Source organism: Podarcis cretensis (genome assembly GCF_951804945.1).
Source record: "Podarcis cretensis genome assembly, chromosome: 9".
NCBI classification, from domain to species: domain Eukaryota; kingdom Metazoa; phylum Chordata; class Lepidosauria; order Squamata; family Lacertidae; genus Podarcis; species Podarcis cretensis.
Window position 1 is genome coordinate 40,611,972 of NC_137178.1, and position 14,062 is coordinate 40,626,033.

Genomic DNA, 14,062 nt, shown 5'->3' on the forward strand with positions numbered 1-14,062 from the left:
TGATGCAGTATTGTTTTTAATATTCGGTGGAAGCCGCCCAGGTTGCCTGGGGAAACTCAGCCAGATGGGCGGGGTATAAATATTCTATTCTATTCTATTCTATTCTATTCTATTCTATTCTATTCTATTCTATATTATTCTGGGTCATGTGGCCAGCCTGACTAAACTGCTTCTGGCACAACAGAACACCGTGACATGTGCCAGAGCACACAAAAACACGGTAAAGCCAGAATTCAGAGCCTACCAGTCCTGGTTCTCTATTGGTGGAATGAGAATACTTACGATTGAACTTCCTAGGGTGGTTGTGTGGGTGAAAGAAAATGAGAATTGTAAAGCACCTGGCAGATTTTGAAAGTGCTATAGGAATTATTTAAAACTGATTCTGGGCTAGAGTTCCATGTACTAAACTTGGGTTGCAATTGTCTTTATCACTTTTGCACCAAAACCAATTTGTTTTTCTCTTTCTCCTTTTCAGACAATGCACAGCACAACCATGCTTTGGGGAAAGGCAGAAACGTTTCTGAGGCTTCCCAGGTCATCCTGCAACCTTTCTTTGGAAGCAAGGCAAAGAAAGGAACGGCTCTTCCCAGCGCCCCCCTGCACACCCGGAATGCCATCCTGGCAGCTGCCCTCTTCCCAGAGTTTCTCAAGGAGTTGGCTGCTCTTGCACAGGAACACTCCATACTCTGTTACAAAGTATTTGGTGACTTTGAGAATTTTTATTAGGTTTAAGACTTTTTTTTTTAAAAAAAGGATCTTTTAATTTAAAAAAACAAAACACAGAGAGCTACTTATAAAGGAAAATTCTACTTTATGTTCCTGGTAATACTTGATTGGGAGAAACTGTTACACCTTTATGTTGGGCCTTATTTCCTACTGTGCAGCATAGACACTTGATGTATTAATGGAACGATTTCTTGTTTTACCATATTCCCACCCTTCAACTTCCTTACCTCGAGATCCCTTCTTTTAAACTATGCTATAGACACTTTTGGTTAAAAAGGCACAATTGTGTAACCAGCTGAAAGGTGATTTGCTTTTGTGGGTTGTTGTTTTTTTCTATCTAGGAAAGTTGGCTGCTTCCTAAGAGTGCTTACCAGGATGAGCATGTCAGATCTGATAAGCCTTTTATGCAAATAACGTTTTAGGTATCTATTTGCCAGGGGAGGGTCACAATTCCTTCCCTACTCTCAGCATTGTGAGTGGCTGGAGTTGTGAATCCAAATGGATTCAACAAATATAAGCCTGCGACTTGCTAAAAGCAGGTGCTGTGCTTAATACATACCATATTGCCTTACACTGTGGACAAGTCTGACACTCTCAGCTGTTGATTCCTTTGAAGTTTAAATGAAATGAGTAAATGGATGTTGAGTGCAGACTGTATGGAATTCCCTCCTCCCCCCCTGGCCATTTCTCAGCATTCTTTGAAAATGCTAGATCTCTACATAAACTAAACACTCAAGCCTTAAATTTTAGTAATATTTGCACACAATGAAATGTTTCTATGCAAACCGTAGCCTTTTTTGGTAGACCATATTTGTACACTTTTATTGATAAGCTGAACACAAATACTCCAGTTATTTTTTGAGTAGTGTTAAAAGGTTATCTTCATCTGGGAGTTGTTACTATCTATTTTTTAAGTACTATTTTTTTAAACAAAATTGAAAAAAATAGCCTGCCTTTATAAGCTGTGTTTTTTTTCTTTTTAGCTTAAAATGTTATTTTGGTTCAAGGAAAGCTTTGTGGTATTGTAAAACACTAGCTGTTTATTTATGATGTATGTTGACTTGTCCTAACATTGCACTTTTGAAGGATGGCAGAAATGTTTTGCTCCCTAGTAGCAGAGAAGAGGATGTTACTTGTGACAGATACACTAGAACCTGTTGCAGCTGCTGTCCAATAGCTTAAGAACATTTTCTTTTGTGAGTAATGAGACTCATTAGAACGGGTCCAAACATGATGAATTGCTGCATTACAGCTGCATTTCAGTTTGTGCTAGTAAGAGTAATTGTTCCTCCAGTGCTGAAGTTGGCTTTGTGTTAATAGTGGCTCTGTGCTTGAAAGCCTTCATTTTCTTTTACAATAGGTGAATATGACAAACTGCTCCAAAACCAATGAAAACAGTATCTGAAGACAAGACTTTGCTCCTCTTTGTAAATTCCACATTGAGGTACTAACAGTAGCAGTTGGGGTTTGCATGTTCTATGCTAGAACATGACACCTGAGCAAATGGGAATTTCACAGACATCTTTCGGGAGGGTTGCCTAAAATGGTGTGTATATTTTTTTAGAAGTGCAATAATGGCAAGAGAGAGATTTCAGTGTCACCATTTCTTGCTCGACTGGTCTACTGTGACTGGGTCCATTTGCTTAGTCTCCTCTCCCACCATCATCCATGGGCGGATTTAGAATCCTGCAGGCCATAGAAATCAAAGAGGAGAGAGCTTCTTCCTTTAGCTTCTCAAAGCATTGCAAGCTGTAAAAATCTTACGCAGGGAAGGATCTGCCAGTCCTGTTACTTGGCCCGTTCCCCATGTCTGGTGACATCTTCATAAAAAATAAAATGATCTCATAATTCTAGTCCTGCTACCGTCTCTGTGGGAAGCGATCCATCCTTTTGATTGACTGATTAATTGTGTATGTGTTAACTGTAGCAGATTTTTTAAAAATTGCTCTCAAAAGACATTGTATTTTCATGCTCTTATTTAAAGTTAAGATAGGTGAGGTTTTTTAAATAATGTGGGTGTGCTAATCATATAAAATGTGATTATATTTGTTGCTTTTGAAAATCAGACATTTAAAACGTTGGACATTTGAAAACCAGCAAGGCTACCATAGTATGGACTATGTTGTAGTTTCATGAAATTTTGACATGCTTGTTGCTGAAAGGGAGCAATCATGTGCACACACCCTCGCAATGTTTAGGCTTGGTTCAAGGCTTAACAGAGCATTTAATAGTGGTATAGAAAAGTATAACAGATTACTTTGTTAGAAACTATTCATCTTTTGTTTGAATCGTGATTACAGCAGGAAGGGCAGATTTCACTTGTTGGTCAGTCAGTGAAATGTAGGCCCAGGATATGGCATCTTATATTAATCAGGGAAGGGCCATAGTTCAGTGGCAGAACATGTGCTTTCCATGAAAAAGGTCTCAGCATCAATCCCTGGCATCTCCAGGTAAGACTGGGAAAGATTCCTGTCTTAAACTCTGCTTATTAAGTCAAGTTGCCCTCAAGCCGTTCACCAATCTTCTGAGCTGCATTCAGTGGAGATACTTTGTGCCTCTCTTATGTAAGCCACTGTTAACATTTGTGAAGTTAGGTTCTTGCTGAGAGTAGAGAGGGGCTATTTGGTCTCTGTGGATTTTAATAAAATTTAAAAATTATGAATTGGAGAATTACTATGTACAGTCTTTACAGTGACTTTTTGGAGGGTTAGTAATAGAAAACCACAGAATGAAATACACAAATAAGTAAAAATGACAGCTACACATTGCTGGTAAGCTTGATGATCCTTGACACATAGGAGTACAAAATACAAAGACTTTGCTATTTTGGCTTGTTTCATGTCAAAAAGCACCCAAATCTTTTTAAAAAAAACAAACAACCACCCCTCCAAACATCTCTGAAATTGAATGCTGCAGTCTTCTGGTGTAATTATCCGAGCCATGATTATAGCACTAATTCAAGCTGTAGTGTTGTAATTATTCCTATATAAATGCCATCTCAGGGAAAGTGAAAATTGCATCTTGCTTAATGTGGCTTTGGATTGCTTTGCATAAGTAAGCTATTTGGAATAATTTAGTGATGGGTACTAGCCTAAAAAGGCATTTAGAAAGCAAGCTAGCCCTAAAATACTTCTGCAGCAGGAATAGTTAACAGCTTTCTTTAAGTTGGCTCAAATTAAGCATTTTGCTGATTTGACTACCATTCTACTAGGGTTTGTTGTGCATATGTTAAAGTGACTGGATCTTTGTGGCCATTGATTTAACACTCACATGAGGCCTCTGTGTTCAGGCTTGGCTTTAAAAAAACAACAACACTTTTAGTCTTAAGTAGAATATATTCCATTGCCCTGTCTCTGCAGTTCTCTCTATGCATCTGATGGAAGTACATTCTTCCCACAACAGCTCATGCCACCGCCACGTTATCTGTCGTTAAGGTGCCACAGCTACTCTAATTAGTTGGACTATGTGAAAACTGACTTTTTTAAACACTGACAAATTCTACTCCTTGCAGAATACAGGAATGTTAACGCAAAGATGCTGTATGCAGAGAAACTAATTTTTTTTTAATCATTCTTTGGTTTTCCAAGAGCACTTTGGGTGCGTTTTAATCAAACATAGATTTACTAAGCTAAATGTTGTCCAATCACAAAATTAATAGCAGATTTGATTTTTTTTCACACCCAAAAACATATTTTTAAGACCCCTCACTGAAGAAATTTGCAAAAATTAAGTTTCATCTCCTAAAATGACACACCCTACTGCCTCTCAGCAATCTTACAATAAAAAAATTGGGGACTTCCGGGTTGGCGCCATCGCCGAATGGCGGACTCCCTCCGAGCTCCGGAGGGAGCCTGCTCGGCAGGGGCTGGGTTCTACCGCGCCGGCGATGCGGGGACCCTTAAAAACCATGGGCGCTGAAACCCATGGGCATGGTGACTCGGCGGGCACCGTTTGCACCCCCCCGACCCGCGAAGGAGCCTTTTTAAAGGCTGCGGAGCGGGTGACAGGGGGGGGTGCTGTGAGTCCTCCGCTTCCCCTGCTGAGCGAAGCCGCATGCCATTCGACGGAGAGCGCTGACTTCTTCCATTGAAAATTTGGACTTTAAAAGAATAACCCGTGAGTAATTGGAACTTGGATTAAAAAAGGGGAAAAATTCTTTTTAAATTCGGAGCGAGCGGGGGAGGTGCAAAAAGGAAGTCAGCCTCCCCCCTGTTGTAGAGGAGCTAAAACAAAGGATTTGACAACTAAGATCGAGCGCAACCTTTTTTTTGATAAAGTTATTAACTTCGCGATGGAAAATTATAAGACTGGGCTGGAGGAGAAAAGTGGAATGTGAACTAAAATGCAACCCCCCCCCCCAGAAACCCCGGGAGCGATCCGTAAGAGCACCGGGAGAAGAGAAATAGAGGTTTTGACAGCTGTCAAAGGAGCTGTCAAAGCGGAAGAACAAAAAGAGAACTTTGTTACAAGGACTTTGCTGGTCACATTTGTTACAAATTGGATATAAATTGTTTAAAACAAGGAATAATAAGTGACTGTTGGGTCTGATCGGGAAGGAAACTGAGTTATTATAATCCCTCTAGAGGAGCTGTGGGACACTACAAGTATTGTTGGCATTGAATTTGAATAGGACTTTTTATCGCCTGGGAAACTGCAGAAATGGAACACTATTTTGTCTACAGAGGTCTACACACTAAAGGAGACAATAGATTTATCTATTGAAGAATGGAAGGGACTTGACGTAATGTTTTGTTCCTGAATAACAAAGCCTCTGCAGAGGAATTAGAAACTTTTTGGAATTAGAACATTTCTGCAGGAGAGCAGGGGAAAAAAAAAAAGAGGAGAGAGAACAATAAGAACAACAAGAATAACAAGAACTGGATAAAGTTGGAAGATAGACTCCTTCCAAGATCGGACATGTGAAATCAAAGATGACCAAAAGACGGCAAAGACTAATAAAAAGACGGCAAAGCGGATTGGTGAAGGACTGTGGTTTAGATGTGGGAGCTCCAGGATGACAGTAGACAGTGACGGACATTGGGAACGCAACCGGGAAGGGGGGGAGGGAAATTTGGAATCCAAAGGGTGTTAAATTACATTTTATTCTTTTTTCTATTTTTCTGTTTATCTTAATCTGTATTGCATATTAAAGAGGGGAACTCGCGGAAGGGAACAGGTCGATTTTAGGGGATGGGAAAATATTTTTTAAATTGGGCCAATGATAATAATTTTAAAATTTGGGGTAAGAATTTGTTGAATCTATTTGAAAGAATTGGAATACAAGAGGGGGAGGGGAGGGGAAGTCCTGGAAAGAAGCCAATGAAAATAAGGTTTTAAATTTGGATGTTTTTCTTTTTTTGTTATATTTGAAAATCTTTAATAAATATTATTTTAAAAAAAAGAAAAGAAAGAAATTTGCAAAAATTAAGTTTCATCTCCTAAAATGACACACCCTACTGCCTCTCAGCAATCTTACAATATTATAGGAGGAAAAAAATAAGTCTCTAATGTGCTTCTTGCATTTGCACCAAGATTAGTGTGTGGCATACTACGGCCTATCTGCTGTTACAATGTAATTTTTAATATACTTATAATATTCTTTACAGACCTTATCTCCTTAATTGTAGAAAATGAGGAGGACTATACTCTGAATTTTTGTGGGTTTCATTTGTGTGTTTTCTTCCAGCTTATTTATTTGCAGCACAAAAAGACTTTAATACAATGAATCTGAATTCAGTTGTCTTTGGTTTCTCTATTCTAAGCACTTTAAAGACATTTCCCTACATCACAAAGCAACTTATGAATATACTGCTCCTCAACCTGCTGCTACATCAACTATTGTTCTCTAGAGTCTCCCTGTTGCATAGGTTCAAACATATCTGGATATATCCTTTCACAGTTCTCTGCATCCCACTCTCCAATTAATGATTTCAACAAAACAAAATACATTCTCTGGCCTACCAACACCACCTATGGCCCATGCCTATTCCTGGCAAGAAGCCATGCAAAATATAGTAGGTTGTTTCCAGGCTTTTAAGGTAAGGCTGAAGTTATCACAAGACAGCTATATGTTTTCTTCTCTATGCCTCTTCATTACAAGGCAAATTATAGCATCTCACCCCAGTTGCAATTCCTGTGTCATCTTTCAAGGGCAGCCTTGCATCCAACATATTACTGTGGTAAGCTCTCATGCCTCTAAAAGGGGACAGAGCTTACCCAGCTAAGAAAATGTATTCCTGGATACTCACACTTTGTCCAGGAGAACTGTCAGGCTCCAAACCTGTTCGCCTTTAAAAACAAACAGGACAATGATCAAGATTGGTGGGATTACTCCTTCTTGTCTTGACTCAGTGTCAGTTTTTCATCCACTTGCTGCTGCTTCCAGAATAAAAGGACAATCTGTGGGTACCTAGTTAATAAAATGTAGAGCTGGATGCTTCTAATTCATTGATAAAAAGTTAAAGGTACCCCTGACCGTTAGGTCCGGTCACGGATGACTCTGGGGTTGCGTGCTCATCTCGCTCTATAGGCCAAGCGAGCCAGTGTTTGTCCAGGAGACAGCTTCCGGGTCATGTGGCCAGCATGACTAAGCCACTTCTGGTGAACCAGAGCAGCACACGGAAACGCCGTTTACCCTCCTGCCGAAGCAGTACTTATTTATCTACTTGCACTTTGACGTGCCTTTGAACTGCTAGGTGGGCAGGAACTGGGACCAAACAACGGGAGCTCACCCCGTCGTGGGGATTTGAACCACCAACCTTCTGATCGGCAAGTCCTAGGCTCTGTGGTTTAACCCACAGTGCCACCCGCGTCCCTCTAATTCATTGATACCATACTTAAATTTGGATTGATTTTCTCCAGAAACTATGCAACAATGTTAAACTGCAATGCCAATAAACCAGAGCCTTTCAGAACACTTCAGGTCAGTTTCTTATAGTACTGAAGTAGTCTTTCTACTAACTTACTGTTGACTTAGGTGAGATAGAAAAGATACAAGCCATTAGAGTCTTGTCTAGAGTCCCCTAGCTATAATTTAATCTATGATATTAGAGCCGCGGAGAGCACCAACTCAATCATCAGTGAGATAGTATCTTTGTTAATTTCAGAAGCAGATTACCCATTAAGTTCACTAATACCACCTTCACAGTAATGAGTCCCACAGCTAGGCCACAATTTGCAGGGGAAGAAGTTTAGTGAGGATACTATATCCAAGCATGTTTGCTCAGCTATCGCTTAAGTAGCTTTTCTAAAAAGGGGAGGCTGAATGTTAGTCTTTTAACTAAGAATAATACAGCCAATCATACACACCTGTATCCACTGTCTCCTTTCTAGGGAAGTTAGCTGCATGTTTAGTTATACAGGAATAAGTATTACAAAGTATTATTACTTTTATTACTAATAGATAAAGCAGCAAACTTCTGAAAAACCCATTTATGATAGAGGATTGTTTCCCTCAAGAATTAATGCTGTTAAATGACCTTTGCTAAAATCCACTTCTGCTAGACTTGACAAGGCATGATGTATGCACATCATGCAGGCACATCATGCCTACGCTAACTTTCCAGACCCCCAAACATACTCTTGGAATAGTAGATTTTTACAGCTGCAAAAAAGTGGTTCTTTCCAAAGCTCCTACTCCGTGGACACTGTATTTACAATGTGGTGTCTATGGCAGTTAAGCACATGGTATCCTTGTAATAAGGTCAGTAACCTCTACAAGATTTAGTAACACAATTGGGAACCAGGGTGATGGTACGAGATTGGAACTAGGTCAAGGTACAATAACTCCTGGAACTTGTAAAACAGCATTCCAAGCAAGCACTTCCTCTACACAAAGTTGATGGCCAGCACTTCAGTTTCTGGTCAAACACCAAACAAGAAAAACAACAAAGCGACATGTTTAATTCTTAGCTTTTTAAAAAACCTGGTTGCTTGTTAACTATGCTATCTTTTTCCACAGATTTTGACAGACAAAAAGAGGCTTATGAATCTTACTGGTTGCTTTTGGTAGAAGAGTTGATGCTGAAATTCAGTTTCAATTCTAATAACTTGTTTCAAATTATTCTTATACTGTATAGCCAAAGCACCTATTGCCAGAGTTGTATTGAAAATGGTAATTCAAACACTAAAATCTGGCAAATCTGTCTATCCATGATTGATTGAATGCATAGCGTTGTTATGTTTTGATACCATGCATAATATTCCTAATTCATTGCTACTCTCATATAGGAATGTTCATTCAGATAGTTATTGATACCTGAAAAGAGCCTTCTGCCTAGGATGGAGATACATATTCAGATGTACTTCTGAATCACCTACCCAACACAGAAGCCTGCTAGTATACATAGGGCACACTGGATGATGGTTTCCATCAGTTTTATTCAAAACAGTACAAAATACCTACAGGGACAGACAGGTGTTCTATAGAACAGAATAGTACCTAGTTTTTATTAAAAAATAAGACACAAAAGGCTTTGTCTTCAATTTGGTAAGTGTTATGGTTTCTCTAATTTTGACACTGTGATGCCCTATTATAACTAGCCAGTATGGTGTAGACACAGCATGAAAATGGCTATATAATAGGTAAAAGGTAAATGACCCCTGGACAGTTAAGTCCAGTCAAAGGCGACTGGGGTATGGGCTATATAAGACAACAAAGAGGAGTCTGGTATTATGAGTCAAATGAGGTTTTATATCACCTATGATTGTCGACATAAATGACCACTCCACTGTGCTTTTCTTTCTCATACATTTGATCTGGAATTTAATTGCCACTATCTTTGTTTTGAGCGTGTTGTTTTATAACCCCTGTTACAGCTACTGTATGGACCTATATACCTGCAACTGAGGAAAACACGCCATGCGTCTAGCAAAGAATGCAGCAGAATTTAGTCTATGAAAGCTTATGCGGTAACATTTGTTAGTCTTTTTAAGGTGCCACAGGACTTTGTTTTTTGCTGCACATGAACCCCTCTGGAAATTGTATAAACCACACACTGTTAATTGAAATGTAATGTGAACCAAGAGACATTAAAACACAAAGCTTTCTTTGCAGAAGTGTCTTCTGCAATTTCCATTCTCATTACTTTGGGTTCCCACTTTGGCAGCAATTGATGGATTATAAACTCATGTCCACTGTCAGGTCATCACCATCACAACTAATGCTTCTACCTTAAGGCAGTGACCAGACTCTGCTGAATTCTGAGGACAACGGTGAAATGGTGAATGGTTGTACATTGCCCCTATAACTTGCATTTGGTGTTCTTACCTTTTGGAAGCATTGGTCTGTTGGATCTCATCTTTCATGTGTGTTTACTCACTTTAGCTTACATCTCAGCTGAACCAATATAGAACAAAAAGGCAACCGCAAAAGGCACTATGGGCCACCTGCTTTTACAAAAACATATAATTCCAAACCATAAGCAACATCTGTTGCTTATAATACTTGACTTCATGGAGCCATGCATCTCTGTGATACGAATGCAGCCTTTGACAACCCACTTTTTAAAAAGTGTTGAAGGTGGTTTAATTCTCCCCAGCAAAAATAAGTCCATTTAAATGTTACTTTTTTATTGCTGATAGTTATTCTTATGTACGAATGTTAAAATCTTCATTACTCTAGTGTCTTGAAATGCCAGGCTATTTTCTTTAGATAGTGGGGAAAACCTGCAGTCCCTGAAATTTGTTTGAAGAGCATCATTTTGGCTTCAAAAGCAAAACAATTTTACTCTAGGTTGAAGCCTAGAGTAAGGGGTCATTAAGGAGGACTTAGCTTAAAATTCCAGAAACAGGCAGCTGAGCTGCTTGGCAGTTATCCCTCCCCACCCAAATATATAGAACTGTCATCATTCTAAACATAAGAGATTGCCATTTCCCCCCCCCTTTTTAATAAGGTTCTTCATTTTGTTTATTTTCTAAATCAGAAGAACTGACCACCTCATTCTATAGTTGTTTGTGGAGCTACAGGCAGCCCTGTTTAGGGAAGTTTTTAATGTTTGATGTTTTATTCTGTTGAATACTCTGTTGGGAGCCGCCCAGAGTGGTTGGGGAAACCCAGCCAGATGGGTGGGGTATAAATAATAAATTAGTTTATTACAGTCAAAAATAAACCCCCCCCCCCCAATAAAACGAAGTTTGAAGACATGTCTGGTCTGCTTAATGAAACATCAATACTGAAATAATGCCTTTAATATATTATTTACATTCCCTTACTCCTATAACAAAAGGCTTGCTTTTGAACAACTGTCCATACAAGCAATTGTGGATTTTAAGTCTCTTGAGTACTTTACAAACTTAGAAATGCTCTGCTTTTATCACCAAGAAAATACCTTAAGAAGTATTTAAGCTACTTCTGAAAAATATTACTAATAAATTGGAAGAAAGAGTTCATTATATGTTTCAAAACCAGAAGCTTTCATACAAAAAACTTGCACATTATACCATTTGAATTCTTTCTTTGCATACCTTATGTTCCAGTTTGACAACCACTTAAGAGCAGGGGTCAGCAACCTTTTTCAGCAGGGGGCAGGTCCACTGTCCCTCAGACCTTGTGGTGGGCCGGACTTTATTTTGAAAAAATAATAATGAACGAACTCCTATGCCCCACAAATAACCCAGGGATGCATTTTAAATAAAAGCACACATTCTACTTATGTAAAAACTCCAGGCAGGTTCCACAAATAACCCAGAGATGCATTTTAAATAAAAGGACACAATTCTACTCATGTCAAAACACGCTGATTCCTGAGCTGTCCGTGGGCTGGATTGCGAAGGTGAATGGGCCGCATCCGGCCCACGGGCCTTAGGTTGCCAACCTCTGCTTAAGAGGATGATGGCCTGAGTAAAGCTGAAAAACTGCAGAAAGTGGCTGCAGTTAACTTGATACAGTAAGCAAGAAGTGAATGAAGTCAGTACAATGGATTGATTGTGAAAGATAGAAGTATCAATTAAATACCACTCTGATAACCGCAGCAAATATCAGATATGGAATTTTCACCGCAGGCTCCTACGATAGCAGCTTCTCTAGTATTTGTTTCACCAGGACAGGGTCTGAGCGTCCTCTTGTTGTTCTTTGAACCTGTCCAATAAGCTTATTCAGTGCTTTTTTGTTGCCCTTCTTTATGTCTGCCACCTTGAAAGAAAAATTACAAAACAAAACTCAATTCTGAGCAACATCAAACTAAAGCAAAAACACACCGAAGAGACTTGCTGCTAAATCCTAGTCTTCACAACCAGAAAAGCCAGAGCAAACCTTGAGAACTGGCAGGTTATTTTCTGTTCTTGATGTGCCATCATAAAACGTGACAGTTTAGCAACCCAGAAGCTTAGAATGATTTTATTTCATTACCGTAATATTAAATAGTACAATTCTTGTGTCCTTTCTCACATTTCTATAGAGCAAACTTAAGGTCCACCTGGATTTAAAGATTCTACATTTGCAAAGCAAGGTTGTTGTGCAGCACAAAATGGCAAGCTAAGCTGGACTTTCCTTTTTTGCTAACAGCAAGCCTGGTGTAGAGAGCATGCACTGTGAAATTAGATTGTTGCACCAATCAGTCTTCACCACTAATGAGGTGAAGGAACATTACAGCACTCTACAGCAGGCTTGTAATGGAGTCAGTTACAAGAGGCAGTGCATAACTTTACGTTAGTTGGGCCAACAAGTTATCTCACCAGTAGAGCAGATATTTCTCCATTAACTTTTTTTAAAAAAAGATATATACATGGTGTTTTTCAAGAGCAGTAAGTGATTTCACAGATTTAAAAATACACACTAACCCATGTATGTTGTTTGTTTATTCGTTTCTGAATTCTGAAACAAGTTGAGCGCCTAGCAATTTAACAGTATCCCAGAAGGAGGTATGATTGGCTTGAACCCTGAACAGGAGCACCGCTAAGGCAGATATGGGGGACTTTTGGCTCTTCAGATGATGTGGGTCTGCAGCTCCCATCATCCCTGACCATTGGCTGTGCTGACTGGAGCTGATAGGAATTGGAATCCATCACCCTCTGGAGGACCACATGTTCCCTAGGCCTGAACTAGAGAGTCGGGATGTGCTTTTACCATTTTACTACAGGCCCCACTCGTTTGAAAGGAAGCTCTCAGCACTAAAAGAGCAGCAATGAAAGTCTTGGAAAGAATAAAGCAGGTCTGTAGAACCTGCTACTGTTTTGTCAACCACAGCCCACCAGCCATGTACTGTGATCCGCCAAAAGAAATCACAGCCTTTCCTAGTCTTGTAAGGTAAGCGAAGACAAGAGTCCTATAAACCCACTAGCTGAGATGCATTTGGCTTGGTGGGTCATATGAATCCCACTTCTGCATCAGAGCAATGGTTCCTTTAGTCCAGCGGTTCTCAACCTGTGGGTCCCCAGATGTTGTTGGACTACAACTCCCATCATCCCTGAGCTCTGGCCTTGTTAGCTAGGGGTGACGGGAGTTGTAGTTCAACAACATCTGGGAACCCACAGGTTGAGAAAGGCTGCTTTAGTCCATCAGCTTGTTGATGGCAGTGGCCACCCAGATCAGCCTTCTCATTGTTCCCCATTAGCTGGTATTCAGTAGCATCCTGACTCCGAACTTGGAAGCTGCAAGCAGACATTGTAACTAGTACCACTGGACTGGATTGAAGGGAAGCAGTGCATTCAGAACTTGCATCCTACTTTCAGGCTGAACAGGGAGTAATCTTTGGACTAAGAAGAAAAAATGCAGCTACCGAATCTCACAACTATACACTAATTCAAGGTGTGATGGGGTAGAGCTGCCCTGTGGACACTGGTTTCATTGCTTACCTGGGCAAGGGCGCTGACAGGGCTGTATGGTGGCACAGGGACAGCCACTAATCTTGGGCAACCTCCCATCTAGGGTAAGTAGCAGCAGTGCCTGTGGCAGGAGAGGAGCTCCAGGGCCCGACCCAAACACACCACTACTGAGTGTTAGCCAGCATTTGAATTAGTATGTAGTACTATGAGATATGGCATCTGCTTTGTGGCTCTAACGCTTGCACAGCTTCTGGCAACACCCAGACACTTTTCAGATGACTTAAGGGACTTATTATTATGCTTAACTGAGAAGCGGTCTTTCAAAACCATTCAGAATGTAAGGTATTCTTTCACTCTTCCAGTTAAAAGCTCTTATTATTAAAGCAAGATACCTGTTCTGTCAACAAGTGTAACCAAAGCTGAAGGGCTTATTCAAATAATTCTATAAACAATACAGTTATTGCCACAGTATTAGAAAACCAAGTAAGTTCTCTTCAGGTAATGCTTGCTTGCTGAGGGGAAAATCTAATTTTCCCAGCACCCAAAACATAGCTTTCTGTTGCTGGGGCAAAAT

The 14,062-nt window shown here is 40.0% G+C and overlaps 2 protein-coding genes and 1 long non-coding RNA gene across 10 annotated transcripts in view; 2 read left to right on the forward strand and 1 right to left on the reverse strand.

The window, feature by feature from the left end:
- LOC307224041 overlaps positions 1-9,783 on the forward strand; it is a 199,050-nt gene extending 189,267 nt beyond the window's left edge. The window contains exon 2 of the long non-coding RNA XR_013842389.1: positions 6,578-9,783. This is a non-coding gene — a long non-coding RNA (uncharacterized lncRNA). The remainder of the gene's footprint in view (positions 1-6,577) is intronic.
- FHIP1A (FHF complex subunit HOOK interacting protein 1A) overlaps positions 1-9,783 on the forward strand; it is a 118,482-nt gene extending 108,699 nt beyond the window's left edge. For all 3 annotated transcript variants that reach the window (XM_079990418.1, XM_079990417.1, XM_079990419.1), the window contains exon 12: positions 476-9,783. In XM_079990418.1, coding sequence (XP_079846544.1) covers positions 476-726 — 251 coding nt within the window. In that variant the 3' untranslated portion in view covers positions 727-9,783. The remainder of the gene's footprint in view (positions 1-475) is intronic.
- The window catches only part of GATB (glutamyl-tRNA amidotransferase subunit B), a 59,268-nt gene that overhangs the window by 9,369 nt on the left and 35,837 nt on the right, over positions 1-14,062 (reverse strand). For 2 of the 6 annotated variants that reach the window (XM_079990463.1, XM_079990462.1), the window contains one exon: positions 10,897-11,857. In XM_079990463.1, the coding sequence (XP_079846589.1) occupies positions 11,732-11,857 (126 nt within the window). In that variant the 3' untranslated portion in view covers positions 10,897-11,731. Of the gene's footprint in view, positions 1-2,919; positions 3,356-3,599; positions 7,015-10,896; positions 11,858-14,062 lie in introns of those variants that run through there. The other 4 variants (XR_013842371.1, XR_013842370.1, XR_013842372.1 and 1 more) reach the window with 4 other exon arrangements.